The sequence below is a fragment of the Ahaetulla prasina genome, chromosome 1 (assembly GCF_028640845.1).
Source record: "Ahaetulla prasina isolate Xishuangbanna chromosome 1, ASM2864084v1, whole genome shotgun sequence".
In the NCBI taxonomy this organism is placed as follows: domain Eukaryota; kingdom Metazoa; phylum Chordata; class Lepidosauria; order Squamata; family Colubridae; genus Ahaetulla; species Ahaetulla prasina.
Genome location: NC_080539.1, coordinates 159,502,225 through 159,529,351, shown reverse-complemented (window position 1 = coordinate 159,529,351; position 27,127 = coordinate 159,502,225). Strand labels below are relative to the sequence as shown.

At 45.0% G+C, this 27,127-nt stretch overlaps 1 protein-coding gene across 4 annotated transcripts; it reads left to right on the top strand.

The window, feature by feature from the left end:
* The first annotated feature begins 1,076 nt into the window (after nt 1–1,076).
* Nucleotides 1,077–25,951, top strand: OSR1 (odd-skipped related transcription factor 1). Of its 4 annotated transcripts, none has more exons than XM_058179212.1 (3): nt 1,077–1,775; nt 19,731–20,411; nt 24,747–25,951. In XM_058179212.1, the coding sequence occupies exons 1-3, from the start codon at nt 1,750–1,752 to the stop codon at nt 24,880–24,882; spliced, it is 843 nt and encodes a 280-aa protein (XP_058035195.1). In that variant the 5' UTR covers nt 1,077–1,749; the 3' UTR covers nt 24,883–25,951. The 4 variants fall into 4 exon arrangements, with proteins under 4 accessions (XP_058035195.1, XP_058035222.1, XP_058035204.1 ...); XM_058179239.1 differs by lacking the exon at nt 1,077–1,775 and adding an exon at nt 1,782–2,419; XM_058179221.1 differs by lacking the exon at nt 1,077–1,775 and adding an exon at nt 3,184–3,453.
* The last annotated feature ends 1,176 nt before the right edge of the window (nt 25,952–27,127 follow it).

The window sequence follows — 27,127 nt, the reverse complement described above, 5'->3', positions numbered from 1 at the left end:
TGGGGGTGGGTGGGCTGCTGCAGCCTGCCACAGCTAGTTCCCTTGCATGCTCCGGTTACAAGCAATGCGGGCAATCCGAAGAACCGGCAGTAGACAACGACTTCTTTTTTAATCACTTCGCAAGTTTCTTGTATGCCCGACTTACTAGCCACACAAGCCGCGAAGATTCCTCAGCTCTCCTTCTCCAAACTGGGGACCGATTCGGTTAGCTGAGAAAGAACGAAAAAACAACAACACTGCTCTTGATTCAGTCTGCGTTTCCGAAATTTGAAAATTTTGCCTTTTTTTTTTTTAAAAAGTGGGGGGGAGTAAATTCGGTGACAACAACGGGTTCCAAATAAATGGGTTTTAGGATCGGCGCCTGTATGGATAGAGCAGGAAGTGAGGGGGTCCCTGTGCTCTCTGAGCTTGCTTGCTTTCTTTCTTGCAGACGTTTCATTACCCAAACTAGGTAACACCATCAGTGTTAGTTAAGGAGTGCAGTTTGCTGTCATTTTATATTCTAGTGGCTTGCCCTGTCCGTGTTGATGGGAGCAAGGAAGTTCATGCGTACTTCCAATCTTAAACGAGTTTCAAATAACTCCCAGTGCAATCCTATTCAGATTTATTCAAAAGTAAGTCCCCCCCCCCATTCAGTGGGGCTTATTTTCTAGTAAATTGGATAGGAGTGCAGGCTCAGGTATTTGGGAGGTATTTTCCTTTAGGCTGTATCCATTAAGGATACTTCACTAAAAATGAATCTAATTGAAGGTAGACTTCAAACCAATAGTCACACACGGAAGAGTAATCATTTTTGAATTCAGTTGGGTTTATAAAGTTTAGCGCAATTTAGTTACTTTTAAATGTATGTTAGAGTTACAGTCTAACAGCCGATCCTATTCAGATCTCCTCAGAAGTAAATAGGTATTAGATTGGCTAAATGAATTTTAGTGGCCTTTTCTTCCAAAATACTCTATTTTTTTTTAATCTGTATCTTAGGATCTCACTATAAATCATCCTCATAAAGCACAATCTAAGCTGCGGTTTTTTTAAAAAAAAGCAAACGGCAAAATTATATGTTTGCGTTTAAAACACGTCGATTATTTTAAAATAGGTTTAAAGCGGAATCCAGGACGAAACAGGGAAATGAACACCAGCAGGTTGCAGGAGCTCGAGGTGTCTTCAGTGTGCGCAGTTCCTTCAAAGTGTTTGCATTTGCTTCTTAACAGAACAGAATAACAGGAAGGGATCTTTGAGAGCTTCTAGTCCAACCCCCTGCTCAGGCAGGAGGTCTATATACCATTTGGTGTTGCGTTTCCCACTTGCTCTGTAGGAGGGAATTAAAAGCGGAGGCCAAAACTGAGGGAAACTGGAAGTAAAACTCCTCACCCGTCCCTGTTACAATATATTGTCGCATATTGACAATCCCAACCTTCTGTGAAACTCATTTCAACTTTCATAGCCCCGTCATTCCGCCTCCCCCGGCCGCGAGAGCGAAGGGAAAACTTGACGCTTTTTCCCTTTGAAAAAGACTCGCTCGCTCCAGATCAGTGTCAACTCGTGGATTATTCAAGAGACGGCCAATCCCGCCACGGGCCGGCGGGTAGCTTTCAGGCCAGAGGGAAGGAAACGCTTCTGTGCGATTCCCACCATCTTTGGAGTTTTCCCGCGGCCCGTCTTTTCTAGAGAAGAGTCTTAGGAGAATGGGCTTTTGAAACCGGCCGGCCACTCGCTCCTGGGATGCTTTTTGCCAATAAGGTTTAAAAGTAAATGGGCAGCCGCGAGCCCTATCTCAGGTAAGACTCTCGGCAGATACGTCCCCACGGTGATGTTTCCTGGGTCGGGGTTGAAGAGAGCGAGATTTGTGCGTAACAGAAACAATTCCGGACCCTTGGTCGGTTGTGTTCAATGTTCCGGACAGGGTGGGAAAGGTTTCGGGAGATCCCACACACACACAAACATACACCCTCCTCGGTTCCCCCGACCTCCAATGTCGGAATGTGTCATTTCGGAGCAGTTGTCAAACAGGCGACAAGGATTTGCAAAACAATAACCAGAGAACTTCGTTGAGGCTGGAGCCCTGTTATCAGGAGCGATCCGTCGTCACCTCCCGCTTTTAGTAGACGTTACCTTGTTCCGAGCGGTACAATCAAGGCAGAGAAGAGCGCCTTTCGCCCGCTCTTGACGGCGGGCTCGGTGGGGAACAAACCGGCGAGGGAGGCGGGAGAAGAGGAGGGACGGAGTTTCTTGGCTCTCCTTCCCTCCAGCTTAGCTTCACCTGAAAAAAAACCGAACATCCTGAACCGGCGATTTCAGCGGCGATGTAGGGGAAGAGGACACGTGGCTGAGATACTGGAATATATCCCGGTTTTCAGTCTTGGGAAAATCCAGATTCCAGTCCGAAGGAATAGCGGAACGGCAAATCCGGGGCCCACCGCCGGTAAAAGAGCAACACTGCTGAGGGGGGGGGGGAAGAAGGATGGAATCGCACCTCAGAGGGCGTTATCGGGATCGCTTTCTCTCGATTCGCCCTAAATCTTATTTTTTAAGGAGAACTGCTCTAGGATGGAAAGGATCTCGCTCAAAAGAAATGTGACCCACTCGATTGTAGGTAGGGGACATCCCGAAAACGTCAAAAGCAGAAGAACAGAAAAGCTTTTCCTGGGGGAGGGAGGGTGGTTTAGTTTTTCGAAGAGCAGAAAGGTCCCCGGTTTATTTTAGAAAGATACGCTTCCAACTTGCAGTTTCGCTTCCTCGGCTTGAACGGCCGAAGGTGTGTCGTCGCGATCCTTTGGAAGAGGGCATCCAATTCCAGCAAAGAGGCAAGGAGGGGGGAGAAAAAGGTGAGCGCTGAGAAAGACGCCGTTTTCCATTTCCAGGAGATACGGGAAGAGCCAGGATAGCTTCCGGGATCCTCTCGGGGATAGGAGGGACCCCCTGCTTGTCGGAGAAGGTGCTCTTGACTTTCAGCCCCCCCCCGCGGCCTTTGATCCCCTTGGGACCTCAGCGGAGGCGGGGCCGGGAGCACTGCCACCCGAGCGAGGTCAGGCGGGGCGGGCCGCCACCGGGATCTGAGCTGCAAAAGTGAGCGAAACTTTTTCCTCCCACCAGTGCGCATGCCCAAGGGTGGGGAAGGCGAGCGGGGAGGAGGGGGGGGAAAGAGGGAGGGAGTCCGGCAGGCAGGGGATTGAAATAAGGAGGCGGCCGAGGGAAGGGATCCGCTCAGTCGGCGCTCGCGTGCTCAGAGGCGCCTTCGCTCTCGCCTCGCTTGGCCTGGCCCTGGCGGGGGGGAAAAAGCGACATCTCCAGCACCTGGCGCGCCCGTTTCCTCGCTGGTCCCGACCCTTTCTCCCTCCCTCCCTTCCCGCCCGCCTGCCTTTAGGATCTTCTGCCCAATCCGGGCAGCTCCACGGTTGAGTTCCAGGAAGATCTTTGTACTTGTCTGCGGACCAGGGGATCAAAAATCAAGATTAGGTAAATATACATCCAGACGTCCCCATCCTCTCCCACGCACCCCCCCTCCAGCTCCGGCCCATCTGTTGAGGGAAATGGGCGCAGCGCATCTCTAACCGGCCGCTTTGCGGATTGAGCCTCCCTCCCCGATCCCGTTGTTGGGATGCTCTGATCCTTGCTGCTTGGGAGGACAGCGGCGCCACGGCTGAGAGGCCACCGAGGCAGCAGGGGTCCCACATAGTCCTTCCTCCCGGAGACCTGGTTCCTCCCGCTCGGCTCTCGGATCCGCGTTCTCCTCCCAAGCCCTTCTCATACTTGAGATCAATGAGGTTTGCTCTCCAAAAAATGGTGGGGAGGGGTGCGGGGGGAAAGAGAAGGAATGACCCCAAGGGAAAGTTGCAAGGGAAAGTACCGCGGAGTGCGTAAGGCTTGGCCTTCGCCGTTCGCCAGCAGGGAGGGGGGGAAGGCGCAACGAGTGAGCGCTGATCCAAACCCGGCGCTCTCTTTTGGAAGGCGCCCGTTGCCAGAAAGTTCGTCCCTTGAGATTAGTCTTCGCATGTTTCGGCCTCTCTGGATGGTTTTTCCTGGTTGGCAGAACAGACTACAAGTCGCTCGCAGCCAGGCGGGTTTGCTCCTGAAATTGCCGCCTGATGTTGAAGGCGCCCCAGAAGGAGAAGGAGCAAAAAGCCCCTCTTCCAGGTTTCTTTCGAGCTGCTTGAATGCCCGCCGGGAGAAGGCGAAAACTTCCCCTTTCCCTGGTCAAAGGGATTGCCCGATTTGCTAGCTAGGCAAATCCCACCTTCTGCCCGGTTGTCTATGAAAGGGGTGAAGCAGGAGGCCGGATCCTAAAAATCTGGGAGTGAGATCTCTTTTGGAATATCTGCGAGGGTCTTCCAAGTGAATATAGAAAGCGATGTTATGTGCCGGGGAACTGGTGCGTTATTTGTTATTCGCGGGTCTGGGTTTGCAAAGAGTAAAGGTGGAAATTGCCCCGATTTCGGCACGCTTATTTAGACAGTCCTAAGTTTTAAGCTCGCTTATATATCTACCTTGATTTTGTTTTCCGGTGGGAGGACCGGGAGTCTATTGAGAATTTTTTTGTGTGTGCAATAAGAAGGCAAGTGCTTGGTTTAACTTCTCCACAGTGGGTCTTCCAAGAGGGCTCCACTTCTGGTATTTACAAGATTTTCCTGTCCTGTGGTGGTGGTGATGATGATGATGATTGCTCTCCAGTCTGCCTAGCAACGGCTCGGTAGTGCTAGGCCTGAACAAATCAGAGGTGTCAGAATGCAGATCTGCGGAGCTGAAAAGCTAGGCCTTCCGTTTAGCCGCTTGCATGGTTAAACGGGTCAGCTCGTCTTGGGGAAGCTTCAGACTTGACTTTGGGCTACTCCGGCAGGTATCTTAGCCCTTCATGGGCCGGAATCCGAGCAGGTGCATCCTCGTTACGCCTTAAATCTTCCCCTTGTCGCTTCTCTCTCGTGCTCTTGGCGTCTCCCTTAGTTTGGAAACGATACTGCTGTTTGCAAATAAGATTTAATGCGGGTGAGGACTCTCAAACCCTCCAGAATGTGTCTGTGGCTTCGCGGAGGAATGAAAACTCGCGTGGGCACATTAGGAGAAAGATGGGCGGGCACACCCGCAAGTTGGCTGTGCGATTTTGCTTCCTTCGGTTTTGAACGGGTTTTCCCTCCGATTGCTCCGTCCGTTACGGGCCCTCTCAAATCAGAAACGCTCGTGTGCAGCGACTTCCTATTGTTCGACCGTTTTCTTCCCAAGTTGCTTTGACCTCGAACCTCTCTGGGTCCAAGAGTGATAAAAGTGACCGTCTGCATAAGCAGAAAGGGGAGTGGGAGGTTATTGATGGAAAATGTCTGATGTTCATCGACGAAATATATTCCACCGAGCGGGTAAGAGAAATAACAGATTGGCCCTTTTGATTTCTAGCCGTGTGTAAATTGGGTCCCACTTCGATTCCGACGCCAACGAAAGGGGATCCGGGCAATTCGAGTCGAAGCGTGGAAAAGCTCCTTGTGGAGCTTGACCGGACTAATTTTGCTGCTTTTCCCTGGTCTCTTCGCAAATCCACTGGTGGCGTTTAGGAAGCCAGGCTGCGGGCCTTGTTGTCGGAACCTGTCGCGCTGCCTGTTGCCTTCCCGGGGCTTTTGGAGAGCAGCTCGGTTCGCCTTGGAGAATAAGGTCAGCGCCCTTTCTTTTCGGAGGAAATGGGACAGGTTTCGGGTAGACGTGTGTGTGTGTGTGTGTGTGTGTGTAGGCACTGACAGCCCGGGGAAAAAGGCCCATTTGCCGGGAGATGCTGTGATGGATTCCGTGTGGCAGCCTTTCTCAGATAAGTGGCTTTTTCGAGATATGGCGGAGGCCTTCGTGCCTTAGTGTTAGGTTCCCACACATAGTCTCTTCCTCACAAGTTTACTCACAAGTAGATCTAAACTGATCTGAAATTTGGGCTTCTTCTCCTCGGCTCCCCATTTGTCTGCTGCTGCAAAGCTGCTGTAAAAACAGCTTTCAGTAAAACTCCAGGCTTTCTTCAGCAAACAGGCAAACAGAGAAAAAAAGCTTTCTCCCGCTTCTGCCCGGCAGCCACTTTCTCTCAGAGTCCTAGGGAAAGGGAAGGGAACAAAAAAAACAACAACACCGCTTGTTCAGGTTGCCCGGAAGATGGGGTACAATCCGCTGTCGTCCCACACTCGTTTACTTTGAAGAGAGGTGCATTTTTCACTGCTAGGCGGGGTTTGGAGGGAAAGCTAGCAAAATCAGGTCGATCAACCAGAACTTTTAGGAATTTAAACACAGGCTGTGTGTATGGGTTGCTTTTATAAGTGGCGCTGCCCGCTTAGTAAGCCCAACATTTCTAGGTCCATCTTCCCCTTACTTAAAGTAATTTCCACTTCCGCTAGTATTTTTTATTGAAAATGGAAGTTCTTCAGCTCGAGGAACACTTATATTTCATGCTCACTTACTTTCTCTCTCTCTCTCTCTCTCCCCCTCCCTCCCCCTTTTTCACGCTCACACACCCTCCCCACTCACACACACAGGCGTAGACACGTGTGTCCTGGGCAAGTTTCGAATGGCTCTTCCTCTCTCTCTCGGCTTTCGCCTCCTTGTCCCAATTGGTGACTCCTCCAAAGGAGGCCTTCAGATTTGAGAGGCCCTTGATTATTTCCCGCGTGGAAGACACTTTCTCTCGGGGGTGTTTGTGATGTCTAGGAGGGAAAGAGCGCGCCCTCCCCACCCACCCCTCATTTCTTAGCTACTTATTTGGCAGTGACCTTCCAAACGAATTTGGAGCGTTGGGGCCCCGGCACTTTGCACCGGGGAGCTGGGCGAGGTGAGGGCGCTGTTGGGCTGGACGCGCGCTGAAGGCTTGTCCGACTAGAGGGAGGGAGCCAGCCTTGCCCCTTCCCTGCTCAGCTCCGGAAAGGTGAGGCGGCGGAGCCGTTGGACTCCTTCCAGCCGCTTCTCCGGCCGCGCAATTAACTCGTCCACGCTCAATTAGAGCCATCCCTGACTTCCTTGGAGGCGATCCGCTTTTTTTCCATTTCTCGCAAGCCACTCGTTCGGGGCTGGAGCGCCGGCCCGCCGGCCGGCCACACCAATTCCCTTTCCTGTTTGGTTTCCCGAAGGCAGGTAGGGGCTCGGCTTGACTTCCTCCTGGGCAGCCCAAAGCCTGGGAGACCAAAAAATACCCCCCAAAACCAAAACCCGCCGTTGCTTGTTGAGTCAGCTTTCCCCGCTGGAAAGGCAGGGAGCCGAGCGCAGAGGAACTGCGGCTCTTCGGATCCCGCAGGAGATCCACGCAAAAAGGGGGCGGAGACCCAGCCCCGAGGACCTTAAATCTGCTGTTGAAGCTGGCGGATGCCCAGAAGAGAAAACGGCGTGAGGAAGGGAAACCTCGCCTAGTAAACTTAAACGCCCGCAGTTGTCAGTATTCCACCTGACAAGGCGAATAAACGTTCGGGATCGATCTGTTGATCGATCGCTGGCTAGGTCTGCTTCCGGAGCTTGGCGCCAACAAAGCGACGGATCGAAAAAACGCTGGTAGAACCGAAATTACTCGCCTGGAGTTTAACAGTAAATCCCTGGCTCTATTTAACTGGCAGGTAAGTATGGAGCTGGGGGTGATGCTACACTTCCCTAGGATTTGGAGTCTGCAGCATTCTCCTGCCCCCACTTTATTTTTTTTAGGGGGGGGAAAGACGGGTCCGTGTTCTGGCTACCAATCTAGCGAAGTGATTCGGCCAGTGGGTAAAGTTAACTCGCGCAGCCCCCTCCCCCTTCCCAACATTTCAATCGCTTATGCCTCAAGCACCACATGGAGACAGACGCGCGAAGTGGTGAGTGGGGGGAGCTTTCTACTCTGCCTTGCGTTTCCCACCCTCTTTCTCATCCAGAAGAGACTGCTGTACTCTTTTTCAATGGACCAGGTTCAGCAAATCCATTCTGTTCAGGTGGAACCGATTGAGAATAAGAAGGATTCGTTCGAGGTCCTCCGTGGGTACAGGTTTGCGTCGGCGAAGGCCTGCTTAGCCGTTCCCACTTCAAAGAACCCAACTCCATGGATCGTTGGAACCGCAGAGAGAGAAAACCAGATCCCCCCCCATCCACCCTCGGAGCAGCAGCCGAAACCGGCTCTTGCAGAGGGGAGCATGAAGAGAAGTACCCTCCCTCTCCGTATCGGGCGGGGGCGGGGGAGGGGGATTGTTAGTTACGAGATGGGGGAATATCATTTTCCTGAAGGGGTTCCCCTTCAACGACCGGCGTGTTTTAGAATAGAATAAAATTCTCTATTGACCAAGTGTGGTTAGATACACAAGAAATTTGTCTTGGTGCATATGCTCTCAGTGTACATACAAGAAAAAATACCTTCATCAAGGTACAACACTTAACGATAGTCATAGGTACAAATAAGCAATCAGGAAACAATATCAATATAAATCCTAAGGATACAAGCAACAAAGTTACAATCATACCTGCAGACCTGCACCTCGGAGACAGATCCCGGAGTTCTGCGATGGGGGAGCGGATCCGGAGGGAGAAGAGCAGGCCCGGAGGGCTTAGTGGGCTCTTCCTTCACTTCTCCCAAATTCCTTCCATTCTGAAGACTACCACCCCACTTCGTGTCCGGGAGGACCCCTTTTATTTTCTGCCCCAGTGGTTTTTGAGGGCCACCTTAACTCCCCGGGTGTCTTCCCAGAGAAGGAGTAAAGGCTGCCTCGCGAATTCTCTCCCCGGCTGACTAGCTCACAGAAGTCGTGGTCTGGTTTGCTGAGTTTGGGTTTAGCGTGCTATTTGAATCCAGTTCACGCTCAAAGGAGTAAAACCCCTGCTGGCTGAAAGCTGCCGCCTGATACTCTGGAGTTCTGCTAGCCCCTGTTTATATTTTCCCCCAGAGCAGGTTTGCTTGTCCTTGGTTGACAATACAAGGAAGGCCCAAATTAGCCAGTTCCATTGCAGCTCTGCCTGTTGTGCCAACTCAGCTCATGTGATGAGTTTATGATTCAGGCTGTCCTTCCAGAAAATTGGGTTAATTGAGCAAACCTTTATGGGTCAGTTAACCATGGATATGGCATGTCATGGGAATGCAGTCAGCCTGCTAAGCTCATTCCCTTAAAGCAAAACCAGAAGGAAGACGGATGACTTTGGAGTATATTTTCCAGCCCAACAGGCGAAGGGGTAGCTATTCGGGGGGGGGGGGGGACCAGCTTCTAGCTCCCAGGAAGGGGTGCCTATGTGCCAGCCACATCCATTTCCTCCAAGCATTTCCCAAGCTTGTGGGCAATATTGTGGAAGTGCTGCCTAGCAGTCGAAGCAGAAAATGGGTCAGTGGGACAGAACGCTCATGGAATTGCATCCAGGGGACTCTGGAAGGAGAGAACAACTTGCTGGGTGAATTAGCCAAAGCTTCCTCTGAGTGCTTTCTCTCCATCTTCCCAACCAAAAATGGGACTTTGAGGCCTGTTTGAATTTAAAAGTGAAAGCTCTGCAGACTTTGGGCAGGATTCAGAGCATCTGGAAAGTAGATGTCTGTCTTTCCCCAATCCCCCCCCCCAATTCTTAAGTTGTTTCAGTAGCCTTTGTGCTTTCCCCAAACTGGCGGAACTTAACCTGGGCAAAAAGGCAATGTGGAGAAAGAAATAGCTCCGTTTCCAGATGCTTGCAGCACAGATGTTACAACACAGCTATAAGCAACTGCAACTCAGCCCTGGCATGGGCTAAGCTCCAAACGTAGGCAAGCCCTTTCTTGGCAGCGTCTGCTCTAGAAAGTGCTTAAGGTATCCTTAAGCGAGCATAGGACAAAGATGTAAATAGGCTGTAAGCTCACATTGGTCCAACTAGATTGTACAGCCTCAGAATAGCTTTTTAAAGATGGATTCCTTTCCACATCCTACCATGTAATTCATATAGAGAGCTCTGTTCTTCACTATGAGAGGCTTGAATCTTTTTTTTTTTTTTTTTTGCAAAAGATGGGAAATATATTAAAGAAATATTCATTCTCACCAAACTGTCTTCATAACAATATTATCGAGTAAGTTGATCAGAGTGTAGCTGTGTTGGCATGTTGTGTTTCACCCATTATGAAGTTAACCGTGGCTTTATTCAATTACATCAATGTTTTGGATTGACAGTGAATGGTCAGTTAACCGTGGTAGTGTAAGTGGATTTCCACCACATCTTAGACAGAAGCCTGATCAAAACCAGAATGTAAGTGGTCTAAAAATCACCCATCAAGCTTAGTAGTGAAATTACATTTTCAACCCAAATCTCCACCAGTGGAATGGAATGGAATAGAATTTTTTATTGGCCAAGTGTGGTACTGTAAAAAGGTAATTCGTTTAGAAACGAAGTGTAACTAATTAAATAAAGCAATTTGACTCCCCCAATCTTCCATATCTCAATTTCTGGGAATGGGCACTTCAGATTTCATTAACTCCCAGTATGCCTCACAATTGGCCATCCAGGTGAGGCTGATGAGAATTATCTTCAGGCAGTCTTCAAAAGCTAGTTACCTTCCCCTGGCCTGGGTTGCGTAGAAACTTCAATCAATTTTTGGGGTATAGGATTGCAACCTTAAAACTGGTCAGTGAAGGAAAGGGGGTGGATGGGGTAATCCTGAGACAAGGCAGTCTTGGCTACAAGTAAATTATGGCTATAAGAGATATAATCCTGTCTTCGTTCGTGAGATATTGGTACAACAGTAAAGCTGTTTTACCTAAGTTTTGCACCTAAATGTTTTTGCACTACTGTATCAAAAGTACAGTAAAGCTGTACTTTTGATACAGCAGTGCAAAAACATTTAGGTGCAAAATTTCCAGCAAGAATGTAGGCTTTTAAATGAAGGTGAATTTTTGCAGAGATCAAATGGGGCCAAATTAAGCCAGGGTGGATGTTGAATGGAACTTCTCATATTAAGAATGTTTATGAGGGGGCCACAATCTCAGCCTTCCTTTTAACTCCTATTTTCAATGTTGTTGGCTCTGTTACCCCCTCTAGAGAGTAGCCTGCAGTCTGTCTGTCCCCTGTTTATTCCTTTATTCATTCATTCATTCATTCAACCAATCGATCAAGTTTATGCATTGGTTGGCTCAGGGTTGGGGGTTTCTTTTCTTTTCTTTTTTCTTTTTTAGCGACCCGTGTGTTTAATTTTATTTTTCGAGAGGATTTTGCTTTATTATTTATTTATTTATAAACTGTTTCAACTACTACCCTCAAAACGACGCTATAGAGCACTGCACACCAGAACAACTAGACACAAGAACAGTTTTTCCCTCCCCAAAGGCCGTCACTCTGCTAAACATATAATTCCATCAACACTGTCAAACTATTTACTGAATCTGCACTACTATTAATCTTCTCATAGTTCCCATCACCAATCTCTTTCCATTTACGACTGCATGACTATAACTTGTTGCTGGCAATCCTTATGATTTATATTGATATATTGACCATCAATTGTGTTGTAAATGTTGTACCTTGATGAACGTATCTTTTCTTTTATGTACACTGAGAGCATATGCACCAAGACAAATTCCTTGTGTGTCCAATCACACTTGGCCAATAAAAAATTCTATTCTATTCTATTGCCTTTGGGGGTAATGGGAATAGTAAGGGGCTGCAAACCCCTAGACTGGTTTCCTTAAAAAAAAGAGAGAGAGAGAGACAGAGAGACAGAGAGAGAAATCTCTTGTTGATAAAGATCTGTTGACACGAAGCAGAATTTAAAGGTGTAGGTGACACTGAAATAAAAGAAACAGCTGGCTCTGTGTCAAAAAAGTGCGGGGACGGGGAACGAGTGTTGATTGTCCCCCGTGGCTTTGATGTCCTAACAGAGTCCCTGAAGCTGGTTCTACCTCGGGGTATATATAACAGAGAGAAAGGGAAACCTACCGATTTGGATCCCAGCCAGCAAATCTGTAGCCATGGCCCGAACAAGCTCTTTCTGGTCGTGCCCCCCCACCCCTTCGCCTTTCTTTCTTTTCTTTCTTTCAAACTAAACTGCTTTTATAGCACCCAAAACCTTTCTTGCCACACCGGAACTTTCTTTCTCTTTCGGCTTGAAAAAAATCGGTTGAAAGGAATTTCTCTCATTTCTCGTTCTGCGGCCTCTTCGCCGTTTTAAAAACGGAGCCATGGGATTAAAACGGCAGCCCCTTGGATTGAATCCCGAAATCGGTTTCTCCGTTTCCCGAAGTCGAGCGTGCTTCCTTTTTTTTTAAGCAGCTTGTCAATTGGAAATAAAAGTTTTCCTAACGTCGGATTAATCTGACCGTAGTGTAGCGCGTTATTGAGGGGCATTTCCCCCACCCCACCCCACCCCCAGACAAAATTTCACTGACATTTGTTACTTCATTAAACAGAGCGGCGAATTCCTTTTTTTAAAAAAAGCCGGGTTTATATACACATGTTTAGATAACCTAACGACTTTTAAAGAAAGTAAATCGGGCAGGTAAATAACTATGCGGTATATATTTTGATTCCGGGACGATTGAAGTGAAGGGGAGCATACCTTAATGTGTCTGGGTTGGTGCTTTTTTTTTTTTTTGGGCTGAGATTTATTTTTTCCTCTGGATTTAACGCTTTCAGGGCTCGCCTAAGTATCAGGCTTTCGGACGAAAATCGTCTATTGCTGCAATTCCAGTCGCCACACGAAATCTTAAGTAGTCCACGGATAATTTTTGGAACTGAATAGTGTTTGCTCTCGAACCAAATAAGCAGAGGAATAATAAACCTGCGAATTTCTAAATAATTGTTTATTCCTGTATATACCTAAATGCTTACACCATTCAGGTCATTCTTAAAAGCAATGGGTTTTTGTTTGTTTGTTTTTTGGACTATCGATTGCTCGCCTGCCTCCCATGCTACTAGATCCGAGTTCCAAAAATCCGAATAAACACCAGATCAGTTCTCCACCCGCCTCCCCCTTTCCCCTGCCAGATTTAAAAGAAGGCATTTTTTTTTCTCGCCCAGATCCACATCAAGAGATTTCATTAAAGGCTCTCTGAAAAATGAAAAGAAAAAGAGAACACCCCACGACTGACCGGCTCTCAAATAGTTAACAGAGGCGGAGGGTGGTGGTGGTGGTGGAGGAGGAGGTGGGGGAGGAATCTGGCTTACTAATGCGTGTGCATGTGCTTTAATCGAAGGCTACTCTGAATTTATCCAATTAGAAAAGGCAGATCTTGGCGAAATGTCACATTCGCTTATTCTGGGTCAACGCGATGGAATTCCAGGATTCACGACTCTCCTTCTTTTAGGCCGATCTAGTAAAGCGTGGTGGAAAAAATGGCAGCGACCCTCAAGCCAACCCCGCAGCTGCCGACCAGGTAGCAGCCTTTACGTCGGGGCTGGGTGATGCTTCCCTTGGGTCAGCCTGTGCCACAGAGACCCCCTACGCTGTCCGCGGATGGCTCTCAAGTCATCCCTGGAAGCTTGCCTCCTCGTTCTCCTGTTGAAACTGCGCATGTGACGTCCTGAGCCCTGTTGGGAAAACGGGGACACGGAAAAAAAGAGTGGGGGAAGGAGTTATAGTGGGGTGGGGGGGAGAGAAAAAGTCCCCGTCATTCAGTTTATCTCCATAGCCGCCCACTCTCCTTATCAGGCAAAAACTATGTTTATATCTTTTACCCTAAAGCGGGACGGCGTGTCAACCCGGTTTAGAGCGCGCTGTATTAGCGCAAGGAGCGAACTCGGGACCCGCTGCCCAAAATTGTGAGATCCGGATCTCACTTGCTTGCAGCTGCCGCTCTCTTGGTGCCAAAAGACCGACCCACCGTCTTGGACCTTGGGCAGGCGGTCATCCGTACGGTCTTCCGTTACAGGCAGGGATCCAATCTCCGGGGAAAGATCCTGACCGTGTGCCGAGCCGAAATTGAAGGGCAAAGATTTTTAGGTGATTCCAGTACACGAAAGGATGGCACGTGGGCAAAACAAACCAGTTCAATCCGAGCTCTGTGGGCCTGTTTTGTTTCGTTATACACGGTCCCCCCCCCCCATTTCTGCTATTTCTTTTTGAAACGGGACTGCCTCCTTCAGGTACAACCTTAAAGCACGTTCATTTTGGCTGGTGTCCCAGTCGTCTGAACGGGCTTCTCCATTCTCCTTTGCCACCAGGGGTTATTCGAGAAAGAGTGGGGGAGACCACGTTTAACCCTCCTCGCGAGTCTGCGCCGTCATTTCGCTCTTCTTAGTTAACCCGAAAGCACAGACGATTCCAGGCTGGTCGCTTTATTCTCAGCCTAGAATAAACTGCAGGTAGCTGTTGGGCTACAACTCCCAGAATTGCTGGTTAGCGGTTTGAATGCGATAATCTCATCAAGGAAGGCTCCCCCGCTGGAGGAAACTCGCGTTCATCTCTCCTATTTCCTTTGACGGGAATGGTAAATTAGTGCCATTTAAACCTGTGCCAGTTTTGTCACTGTCTGGCTCTGAAAATTGTCATCTCTTTGCTTCTTGAGATGTTGATAGTAGTTTCCTGAACTTGAGGCTTCAGGACTTGCTCCGTCCTTCTGAGTTTTAGGCTTGCTGTGCCATTCCCCACCTGTGATTGGAGATGGGGTTGAAAACCTTGGCGTGAAATAAAATCCCACCCTTCCACCTTACCACTAAGAGGTTTAGCCTCAACTCCGGTTCAATTTCAGGAGACTTCAACCCTGAGTGCTTTTTCAAGACAATTTTTTCCTCAAACAACAGGTAAAAAGATTTGCCTTTGTTGTCTTCCAGATTCCCCCCCCCCCAATCAAGGTTACGCCTTTGGGATCTCCTAGTGGTGTCTCATCCAAATTTTAACCTTCTTTCATAACTGACTGGGAGAAGATAAGAGGACATTGGGTCTTTCCATATACAATGGACAGCAAGAAAGAAAATTAGGTTGGAGGAGGGTGAGAGGCTGGGTCTTATTTTCTACCACTTGTCATCCCCTATGCATTAAATTTGTGGCTGGTAGCAGAAATAGCTGACAGTCGATCTCATTAAATTCCAAGGCCTTGTTTCATTGCAGAAGTAGGTCAGCAAGGAATATCACCTATCTGGTTAGTGCCCCATGGTGGAGGAAAGCATAAGGGAAATGACAGCATGGCATATGAAGCAGGGCTTTGAAAAGTCTTTCTGAAGGAAACTGGAGGTCAAAGTTGAAGCATGGTGATGGGAGGGAAAGAAAAGAGACAAGGAAGCTACTTGCTTGTAGGTCAGGGGTGTCCAAACTTGGTCCCTTTAAGACTTGTGGACTTCAACTCCCAGAATCCCTCAGCCAGCAAAGCTGGCTGAGGAACTCTGGGAGTTGAAGTCCACAAGTCTTAAAGGGACCAAGTTTGGACACCCCTGTTGTAGGTGTTTGGAGACCCACGACTGCAGATTGCAGCCTGCCTTCATTGAGCTCCAAAAAAACTGGAAAAGTATGGTTTTTTCCAAAAGGCAACTGGACTTTGGGTTTTTTTCCCTCCCCCCTTTGAAAATGTTTTGCTTCTCATCCAGGAAGTTTCTTCAGTTCACAGTTCGAAGCTTCTTGGATGAAAAGCAAATTCTTTCAAAGGAAAAAAAAAAAAAAGCAAAGCCTAGTTGCCTTTTGGAAAAAAAAACCCCTTTGGGACAACTATGACTTGAGTGATTGAGGATATCCATAGACAGCCCTGGGGGGAAAAAAGTACGCCCAGGAATTCTGCCATATTGCTTAGAGCAAGGGTCCAACCTTGGCAACTTTAAGACTTGTGGCCTGAGTCTGAAGGCTGAGGAATTCTGGCAGTTGGAGTCCACAAGTCTTAAAAGTTGCCAAGGTTGGAGACCCCTGGCTTAGAATGCAAGAGGTTTGCTTACCAGTTTGAAGTGTAGGATGATTCCCATTGGCTGTATCTGAAGGCCAGAGAGCAAACGGGAAAAGAATGATCCGTGAGGCTCTGCATTGCCTAGGTGGAGCAAAAAATAAAATGTGAACCATGAAGCCACTTCATTTATTTTTAAAGTGTCTTCATTTTTACTCTACAACTTTACCTGTTGGGTAAAGAAGCAATGTTGGTTTTGTTATGCTCCTAGGTTCCTATTATGCAACTTAAGCGAAATCTGGGGTGCGGGTGAACATCATCACCAAGCCCTCTTTTCTAAAGAAAAGAATGGCAAGAGGTGTGTCTAATCTGCTCACCCTGAGCTGACTAACTAGGTATGTGCCTGTCTAAAATTTGCCAAAGGTAAGCTTTTTATTAAATATCCCAAACACCCACTGAACGGGTTTTGCTTTTTCCGCGAAACTCAATGCCTGTCCGTTTGTTGTGGCAAAGGCAGTAAAAGGAAGCTTTGAGCTGGAAGTTGAATTTCTGCTGTTCCGGGCAGAACCTTCTCTTCAGCTTGCCGGTTTTCTTCCCCTCCTCCCTCTTGTAAGTTTATGTAAAAGTCAGTGGTACAACAAGCTTAACCTCCAGCTTTAACACAATGTGGTGTGTTGTGTGTGTGTGTATGAGCATACACATCCTCAAATCGGGGTTGACTCCTGGCTGCTGTCTGAATTAATCCCTGCAGTTTTCTTAGCAAGATTTCAGGAGTGGTTAGCCGTTGCTTGCTTCCTAGGGGTAGGGGAGAATGACTGGCTCAAGGTCACCCACCCAGCTGGCTTTGTGCCTCAGGCAGAACTAGAACTCACAATCTCCAAGTTTCTAACCCGGTTAGCCTTTACCCCATACCAAACTGACTCTCACATTTTGGGATAGGCGCATTGGTGGGATTCAGCCAGTTCGCACCTATTCAGGAAAACAGGTGGTTAACTTTCTAAGCAGTTCGGAGAACCGGTTGGTGGAAGAAATCTCCTTTTGTTTTTTTCCCACTTTACAGGGCTAATCCTGTAAGGAAGGCAGGAAGGAAACATTCTGGTGTTGTTTCTAGTCTAATCTTTATTGCCTTGCTTACAGAAACTGCCTCTCTGGTTAACCCTTATTACATTGTAACAGCTAAGGTGTAGCGCCCATCGACATGAGTGATGTTGAGTTGACCACGGCCACACGGTCACATGCCCACCAAGCCACGCCTACCCAGCTGGTCATTAGGGCAGAGAACCGGTTGTTAAATTATTTGAATCCCACCACTGGATAGGAGTTAACTATTAGCGTTAACTAATAACGAGGGTACTGACACAGCTTTGTCTTTCTTCACTAGTTGATAACTTTGTTGTTCGGGTTCTGGAAGCCTTATCTTCTGTCTGGGAACATATAATTTAAGCTTCTTTTCTATTCAACCCATCATTTATTTATTTATTTATTTATTTATTTATTTATTTATTTATTTGTTTACATTTATATCCCGCCCTTCTCCGAAGACTCAGGGCGGCTTACAGTGTGTAAGGCAATAGTCTCATTCTATTTGTATATTTACAAAGTCAACTTATTGCCCCCCCAACAATCTGGGTCCTCATTTTACCTACCTTATAAAGGATGGAAGGCTGAGTCAACCTTGGACCTGGTGGGACTAGAACCTGCAGTAATTGCAGGCAGCTGTGTTTTAATAACAGGCTTCTTACAGCCTGAGCCACACCGCAGCCCTGAGGCACATCAGTCCCTGTGTTAAGAATGAGTTCTGATCCTAAGTCTGTCTTTAACTCAGATTTGTATTATTATTATTATTATTATTTATTTGATTTTTATACCGCCCTTCTCCCGAAGGACTCAGGGCGGTGTACAGGCAAGATAAAACCAACAATACAATATACAGTTTAAAATGCAATTAAAAAACTTATTTAAATTAGCCTGAAAATTAAAATTTGCCATAAACTAAAAACCCCATTTAAAATTAATAAAATTTAACAATTTAAAATTCAATTTAAGCCAGCCCCGCGCGGATAAAAAGGTGTGTCTTCAGTTCGCGACGGAATGTCCGAAGGTCAGGTATTTGGCGTAAACCCGGGGGAAGCTCGTTCCAGAGTGTGGGAGCCCCCACAGAGAAGGCCCTTCCCCTGGGGGCCGCCAGCCGACATTGCTTGGCGGATGGCACCCTGAGAAGTCCCTCTCTGTGAGAGCGTACGGGTCGGTGGGAGGCATGTGGTAACAGCAGGCGGTCCCGTAAGTACCCAGGTCCTAAGCCATGGAGCGCTTTAAAGGTCGTGACCAACACCTTAAAGTGCACTCGGAAGGCCACAGGTAGCCAGTGCAGTCTGCGCAGGAGTGGTGTTACGTGGGAGCTACGGGTAGCTCCCTCTATCACCCGCGCAGCTGCATTCTGGACTAACTGAAGCCTCCGAGTGCACTTCAAGGGGAGCCCCATGTAGAGAGCATTACAATAATCAATTACAATATATAAGTCAAGTTACCTATTGCTCCTCCCTTCTCCTTCCTCATGTCAATGAACCATTGAAACTGCATGGTGTTTTCATGAACCACTGAAACAGGCTGTATTTAAAAAAAGCATGCAGCTTCAGCAGTTCCCGAAAACTTTGCGAGGCTTCAGTAGTTTGTTGGCTCAAGGAAGGAGAAAGCTTTGTACCATTTTAACCAATAAGCTATGTTAAGGGTAATCTGGGTTCACAACCAAGGTTGTGGACTGTTGAGCAGAGTACCTTATGCATGAAAAACGACTCAGACTGGTTGTATACAATAACAGTCACTTGCAGACAAACTGGGGTTTGATATTCCTTTACTTTTAGGGAAAAGGCAAAGTTGTAGTCCAAAAACAATCCAGCTCATACGCATATAAAGCCAGTCAGTCAGGGATGTTACAAATATCAAGTCTTCTTACCAACCTAGACTTGCACAACAAACAAGGTCTTCTTTCAGTTCGGCAAAACACAGTTCAATTCACAACAGTCAGTATCTTGAGGAATAAGTAACTAGCCATGATCAAGCAACGATCATAAAGCTCAAATATACAGTTCCAGCATGTCATCATGTTACAATGCTGTAGCATCCCTGTAGATTCCCCACAAGCCATAATTTAGTAGTCCTTTTATACATTGGTTACAGAACTCATCCAATCAGGATGCTTGCAATGATGCAGCACAGCCTTAAAGCAATATCATGCCTTTCTACAAACATACATAGTTAGTTTATATATCACCTGGCCAACTAGTGAGGCAAATAACAATTTCCTGACAAGCTAAAGTTGTTTGCAAGTATGAACTGTCTGTAAGTTGGAACTTCTTAACCTGGGGACTGTCTATATTGGATTCTATTTCTTGTCCTTTTATAACACAGCGAATCAAAATGACATTGGTATAGTGCAGCTATCTCTACCTTGATATCACCAGGATACCAAGGTCTATCATACTAGGGCAAAGTTCAGAAAGTTTCACACAGAATTGTACAGAGATGTTTTGTTGTATGAAGCAAAGAAGATGATGTGGCAGAAGCTCTCTGAAGCGGTAGCTGAATTATATTCCATACTGCCATCAGGAAGAAGATTAGCTTTGGGATAATGGCCAGGCTTCAGAAGGAAAAGCTAGAGGGGCTTTTGCTGTTACAGCCCTTCAGGATTTCTAATATTTCTGCTTAAGATTTCCTAGTGGTTAGGTTACCCAGTTTCATATTTATTGTGAAGGTACAGCTGTTAAAATATTATGAAATGAGACTGATGCTGCAGCTTATAATTGATGCTGTACTTACAATTTCTGTACATGTAATTTCATCATTCAGTATCTTGACATTCCCTGAACATTATGCTATACCTGTTCTTCTTGGTCCAGTGTCTTGTGTCATCTTATTTCTGTTTAGGATAATTATGTTAAATTAAATAGCTGCCTTGTTCCACACTTCATTTACTAAGCCCATTTTATGTTTCTCCCCTTCCTTCCTTCCTTCCTTCCTTCCTTGCAGGCACTTGCCTTATCTTTCAGACTTCTCTGCCAGTATGGGGAGCAAGACCTTGCCTGCTCCAGTACCCATCCATCCTTCCCTGCAGCTGACCAATTACTCCTTCCTGCAAGCATTCAATGGCCTCCCTGCAGTGCCTTCAGACCATCTGCCCAACCTCTACGGTTTCAGTGCACTCCATGCTGTTCACCTTCACCAATGGACTTTGGGCTACCCTGCCATGCATCTGCCGCGCTCGTCTTTCTCCAAAGTGCCTGGTGTGACTAGCCTAGTGGATGCCAGATTCCAATTGCCTGCCTTCCCGTTGTTCCCACATGTCATCCACCCCAAGCACGAAGCCACAACTATGCCGCTCAAAGCCAAGCCTAGATTTGATTTTGCGAACCTTGCTGTGGCTGCCACCCAAGAAGATCATTCAAAACTGGGACAGATAGACAACCAAGGCTCTTCTGCAGGCCTGGGCCCATTGCTTGAAGTGACCAAACTTTCCGCTGAGAAGAAACCCACCCGTGGGAGGCTACCCTCCAAAACCAAGAAGGAGTTTGTGTGCAAATTCTGTGGCAGGCACTTCACCAAGTCCTACAACCTTTTGATTCACGAAAGAACCCATACAGATGAGCGGCCATACACGTGCGACATTTGTCATAAGGCCTTCAGAAGGCAAGATCATCTGAGAGATCACAGGTAATTGAATATGTTTATTTAACAAAACTTGGGTTTATTATAAAGGATTTTAGGGTGCATTGTTTAGAAAAATTATCAAAATATTGCTTGTTTGGGTTTATATCATAAATATAAATCACACTGCTTTGATTTAAATATAATACAACCATCTAGGTGATGGATATCCATTTTTTGCAGATAATGTGATGTTGACAAGGTAGGGCTTGAATATTTGCAAACAATTCTTAAAGCTCAGAAAAATGAGGATCTCTTATAGGCACTGGTCACGCAGTTCTAGAAACTGCTTTTCATGGTCTTATGTTCCCATTCAACATGAAGGAAATATTACTTCTTGTAATTCAAAATGGGGTCAACTAGATTGGTACTCTAGGATGCTCCTCATTTTCCTGAGTAGAGACTATTGTACATTCATATCCTTCTCTGATGGCATTACTGATAATGTGATATGTCGCAGTCTTACCTGTTCCATCCACCTTGCTATTATCATGCAAAAAATGGTAATAATTTTTGTTAAAGACCTCTCATATTAATGGTATATAACCATGGCACAGTGGTTAGAGTGCAGTACTGCAGGCTACTTATGCTGCCTGCCAGCTGCCTGCAGTTCGGCAGTTCGATTCTCACCGACACAAGGTTGACTCAGCCTTCCACCCTCCCGAGGTCAGTAAAATGAGGACCCAGATTATTGAGGGCAATATGCTGACTCTGTAAACTGCTTATTAGAGAGGGCTGTAAAGCTCTGTGAAGCAGTATATAAGTCTAAATGCTATTGCTAACGCCATGAGTCCAGATTCTCCTTTGAGAAGGTGCCAATGGATTGAATCTGCGTGCTTCCCCTTAATCTCATAATTTTTTTTAATTTGCATTTATATCCCGCCCTTCTCCAAAGACTCAGGGCGGCTTACACTATGTCAAGCAATATTCATTGTTGATTCCCAATGCTTCTTAATTTGAGCATTGATGACCATTTGATGATGGCCATTTGATGACTGAAATGATGGCCGTTTCAGTCTTGTATGCCAGCTTTCTCCATATTCATGCCTGCTAGATATCTCCCACCTTACTTCAAAATGTTATACTCTTTGAGGATTTTAAGGATTGTAGTTGAACACATCTGGAGAGAGGATACGATTTCAGAGTAAACCTCACTGAATTTTCAGCTACTTAAGCTTTATGGAATAAATATGCAGATGAACTTGTTTTTTAAGAGCAAGTTGGAATCACAACAAAGAAACTATTTTATCGGTAAAAATCCTATTACGCTTTTATTACTGTCTAGGAGAAACACCCTGTGCTTCTCTAGGTTTTGCTGAAATAGAACTCTCATTGGTCCAGGCAGCTAAAGTTCAGCAACATCTGGAGGAGCACAGATTTCTCATTCTGGAATAATGTTTAGATCATAGGTTCCAGAGCTTTATCTCTGGCAACTTTAATTTGCTAACTGGCCATACGGCTAGTAACTTATGCCAGGTACCATGTAAATAACAATGGCAAAGCTAATCAAAACAGAATCATCTGTATGTAAAGAGGTATAATACTCTTTTAATGCTATCCTCCCTTATATAATTAGCCAATTCAAAGTACAACTGCATATTTCATATAAAGCCCCGCTGAATGTATCATATTAAACCCGTTTCTTAGAGGTAAGTTCCAAGAATTTAATGAGGAGAAGCTACAATTTTTAATGCTTGGATTTAAAGGCAGAGGCGGGTGGGGGGAAAGGCAAAGATTAGATATATTGGTTCAAGACAATTCAGATTAGGAGTTTGCTCTGTATTTAAACTCATGTTTAGAGAGTGTATCATTATTCTCTCCCCCCCACAACTTTTAAAAATTATTTTTTAGATTATGGTCTGCTCTAAATAATAGTTCCCAACAGTCCCATCAATAAACTCTGCTTTAAACCACTAAGCTTGGTAACCTAATGCCAAAACTGGATACAATTTCTGATTACAAAATCAACATTTCCCCCCCAGGAGACTTCATGTAGCTTTTTGTGCACTTTTTCCTCGACATGTACACAAACAGAAAAAAAAATCCATTAAATATTATTGTAATGCTTCTTCATTTGCTATGTGTTTCCATGTTTTTACTGGTATGATAAATACATGTCTACTCGACGCATTTAAATCAGTTTCAAAGTGTAGCATTGGATTATGAAAACTATTACTAAAATCTAATAGAGAATTATCAGCATGCTAATAAAATCAATAAATAAACCATCATACCAGTAGTTAAGCCAACTGCAACCACTTTAAAGTTGTGGACGCAGGCCTGTTAATATCGTGTGAAGCTGCTTTGTGAATTACCGTATATACTCGAATATAAGCCGATCCGAGTATAAGCCGAGGTCCCCAATTTTACCCCAAAAACTGGGGTAAACTGGGGACTCGAGTATAAGCAGGTGGAAATGAGGCACCTACCGGTTGGGGAAACCCTCCCTCCCTCAGCTGAGAAGGCTGGCGGCTCCCCCGCCCCGCCCTCTCACTGCACCGGCAGGGCTTCCCCGCGCCGTCCGGTAAAATGTGAAAAAAAGAAAAAAAAAACAAAACTCGAGTATAAGCCGTATATACTCGAGTATAAGCCGAGGGGCTTAAAAAAAAACAAACTCGAGTATAAGCCGTATAGACCCGAGTATAAGCCGAGGGGACGTTTTTCAGCACAAAAAACATGCTGAAAAACTCGGCTTATACTCTAGTATATACGGTATCTTTTTTCATTGTTTGTTCTGGTTTTATGATTTCTGGGCTTTTTTTTTATCAATCAATGGTTTCTGTCTGTCTTATACTGGAGTAGGGGAGGCCAAGTGAATGTTAAAGGATTTAGAAAAATAACAAAGAACCTATAAATAATTAGGATCCTTTGGTTATTTAATTGATAGACTATCATACTACCACGGCAATGTAACGTTAGAATTATTTCCAAAGTTAGAGATGGGAAATAAGAAAGGCTTCTATATTGTCTCCTGCAGGGCAATAGCAATTCTGAGAGACAGATTTAAAGATAGCAGAAGAGTTTAAAAAATTCTTCCTCCAGGATTCTTCTGATTAAAGTGGGATACTTCTTTGGTCACTTATTTTAAACAATTGGAAAAAAAGTTTGAGTCTTTGGATCCTTCTCTTTTTATGCAAAAGTCTAGTTATAAATTAAGGATACTCTGTATAATCTTTCCTACAGTCCAGATGACCACCAGATGACTATCAAGGTATTCTTAACTGTTTGCTGCTATCTGAGGTTTTTTATTTTCAGCCTAGATATGGTAATGCTAATAGAAAGAGGACAGTACCATGCTTTTAGAATTTAACCCTTTTCACTTTTCAGTACTAAACACAATGGGAGTTGAAAATACGCTTTCAGAATTGCCTGAAAACAGTGGGATGTACTGATACACAACCACTATATAAATTCTACTGATGTTATTAACATAGAACCGGATATTAAACTTTCTAATTCAATTATTTCTGGGGATGGTGGGTTTTTTGATTTTTGTATTTTTCTATCCAATTCAAAGGGATGCTCTAAATATAACTTTTGGTGTTCAGTTTTGGATGGAACTTCATTCTCATATTAACAAAAAATATTGCATGACTATTTTTGCACTTGCCTGAGTTCTTGCAGAGTGGGTCAGGGAGAGCCAATGGTGATGCGTGTGATACGAACTCTTAATCATGGCCAGTTGCATCGTGACATATTCATGTATGCATTGTAGGGTGGTGCAATGGTTAGAATGGAATATTGCAGGCTAACTCTGCCCACTGCCAGGAGTTCGATCCTGACCGGCTCAAGGTTGACTCAGCCTTCCATCCTTCTGAGGTCGGTCACATGAGGACCCAGATTGTTGGGGGCAATAGGCTGACTCTGTAAACTGCTTAGAGAGGACTGTAAAGCACCGTGAAATGGTATATAAGTTTAAGTGCTATTTCTAAAAGTGCCACTGTTTAAAGCAGTGTTTCTCAACTGACTGAGGAATTCTGAGTGATGAAGCCCCCACCCCTTAAAGTTGCTGAGATTGAGAAACATGGGGTCTAAACCAGGGGTCTCCAACTGTGGCAACTTTAAGCCTGGAGAACTTCAACTCCCAGAATCCCCCAGCCAGCTTTCAACTCCCAAATTCTGGGAGTTGAAATCCTCCAGGCTTAAAGTCGCCACGATTGGAGACCCCTGGTCTAAACAGTAAATTGTAGCAGGATCAACATTAATTTTGCATCCGAATACAGTTTTCTTCAGTTGAACAAAGCTTCCTTTACTTTCCCATGCGCCCCCACCCCAGCAAGTTGAAACAGAATATATTATATATATATAAATTTTTCTCTTTCTCTTATTTTCTCTTCCCAGATACATCCACTCAAAAGAAAAACCTTTTAAGTGTCAAGAATGCGGAAAAGGATTTTGCCAATCCAGGACTCTGGCAGTTCACAAGACACTACACACACAAGTAAAGGAACTCAGACCTTCCAAAATGAAATGCTGAAGATATTAACCCCAACGAACTTCATCTCTCTGCTTCACTCTACATTTTAGATCAAATTCTTCACCGAGACAATGGGGGAACACGCAACGTAATTAATTTAATACTTTTTAAAAAAATACAGCAAGAAAGCCCACAACCCGACATGCACAAAAACGCAGTCAGCCTTTCCAAAACCTGGGTACTTCCATGTGTAAATCCTGCGTGACTTCACTAAACTTTACGTCAAAAGGTGGTGCTCATGTATTGGAGAGGAATTTTTTTGTCCTCAGTTCAAACACAAACAACAAATAGCTTTCTACCTCCCCGATTAAGTTTATTCTTTTGTGAGTGACTTGTTTAAAAGTGTCTCCTTTATAAACTTTGGAAAAGAAAATCTAGGTGGTTATTATTCTAACTAATTCCACATTTGGGGGGCACAGCTCAGATCAATAATAAAACTGCTTGGAAAGAGGCAACATTCTGAGGGAGATTTGTGCTATAACGGGGGTGTGGGTGTGGGGCTGCCATCATCTTCCGAAATTAACACTTCTGTCTTGGGTGGACAGGTGTGTTTTTGTGTGTGTCTGCATGCTCTAGTGAGCATCCTGTCGTTTCTGTTTATTCGTGGTCTGGTGCCTTGGGAGGTAGTTTGTATTTTGAAAGAAAAATGGAAAGAAAAACCAAGCAAACCGAATCAAGCGACCAACCAACGAAAAATGGAACCCAAGTTACAAAAGGGAAACTTGAGAATAATAAATCAAAGTGCACAGAGTGGCCTTGCTGGTACTTTCAAGTGAGCGTGTGCCCAGGTGATAGTGAACTGGGTTTTGTAAAAGAGCGGGTGGGAGAGTTTGCTGACGAATCTCAACATGAGCATTTTATCCAGAATCATCTTTATTTTTTCTCCCCCCTAAACAGTGTAAAATAAAATTAAAAAAAAAAAAAAGACAAGACAAGACATTCCAATATGTTTTTTGGTTTAAAGTTATTGCTATTTGGCACTTTATGCTGATTCTTGATAATGATCATTTATCACTGGATTTATTATTATTTTTTAAGTATTAAAATAAATTGGTATTTTACAGGCGAATGTTCTTGAGTGACATTTAAATCTCTTGGTTAAAGCTGTTTTTGCAAACTTCTATGCTATCTGTCATGTTCTTATATCATTACTTGATGGTTTTAATTTTCCAGAAATGGAATGAACTAATAATCAATAATGAGTTATAAAATATAGCAATATTTTAAGTAATGTTGTTTAACAATTGATTTATTAACTATCACTGCTGTCCTATGTATTTACTGAGAAGTATAAATTTCACTGACTTCAGCAAGGCTGGAACTGATATTTTGGAGCCTGAGTCCATAATTCTAGATACAACTGGAATTTTTTAAACTGGGTGCAAGAAATTGAATAGCCATTCATAGGATTGTGCTGAAAGGAACACGATGGAATTAAACACTCAGGTTTTTCTGATTTTTTTTTTCTAGGAAAAGAGAGAAAAAAAATACTTCCAGTATTAAGTAAAGTAGGAATAAGGATCAGTCTCATAAAAAAGAAGGGTAAATTAGGTGAGCTTGTTTTACTATAAGAAATGATTAAAATTCTACAATATCTGTGTATAGGTAGCCCTCAATATCTGACCACAATTGAACCCAAAATATCTGTTGTTAAGTGAGACATTTGTTAAGTGATGTTATGACCTTTCTTGGCACAGCTGTTAAGTGCACTATTACAGTTGTTAAGTTAGTAACACAGTTACTTTGCTTGTCAGGAGGTCGCAAAAGGTGATCACATGACCCTGGGACACTGCAACCATCATAAATATGAACCAGTTGCCAAGCATCTGAATTTCAATCATGTGACCAGAGGGATGCTACAACAGTAATAAGGGTGAAAAACAGTCATGTCACTATTTGAAGTGCTGTTGTAACTTTGAATGGTCACTAAGCAAAAGTCAAGAGCTGTTTATCTATCTATCTATCTATCTATCTATCTATCTATCTATCTATCTATCTATCTATCTATCTATCTATCTATCTACCTACCTACCTACCTACCTACCTACCTACCTACCTACCTACCTACCTATCTACTGTGGCTCAAGTAGAAAATGGTGGTCTGGAGTGTTCAAGATTGATTAGGAGTCTTCTTTTGATGTTATTTCTTGGGGGGAAACTATCTTTTAATGCTTCATGGAATCACACATTTACATGTGAAGTTACTAAATAATGTTGAATTCTTCAGGCTGGATGTGAAATCAAA

Coding starts and splice junctions, on each gene's coding strand:
- OSR1 (XM_058179212.1), top strand. CDS start 1,750: ATGGGCAGCCGCGAGCCCTATCTCAG. Junction 1,776..19,730: donor AGCCGCGAGCCCTATCTCAG/GTAAGACTCTCG, acceptor CCTTCCTTGCAG/GCACTTGCCTTATCTTTCAG. Junction 20,412..24,746: donor GATCATCTGAGAGATCACAG/GTAATTGAATAT, acceptor TTCTCTTCCCAG/ATACATCCACTCAAAAGAAA.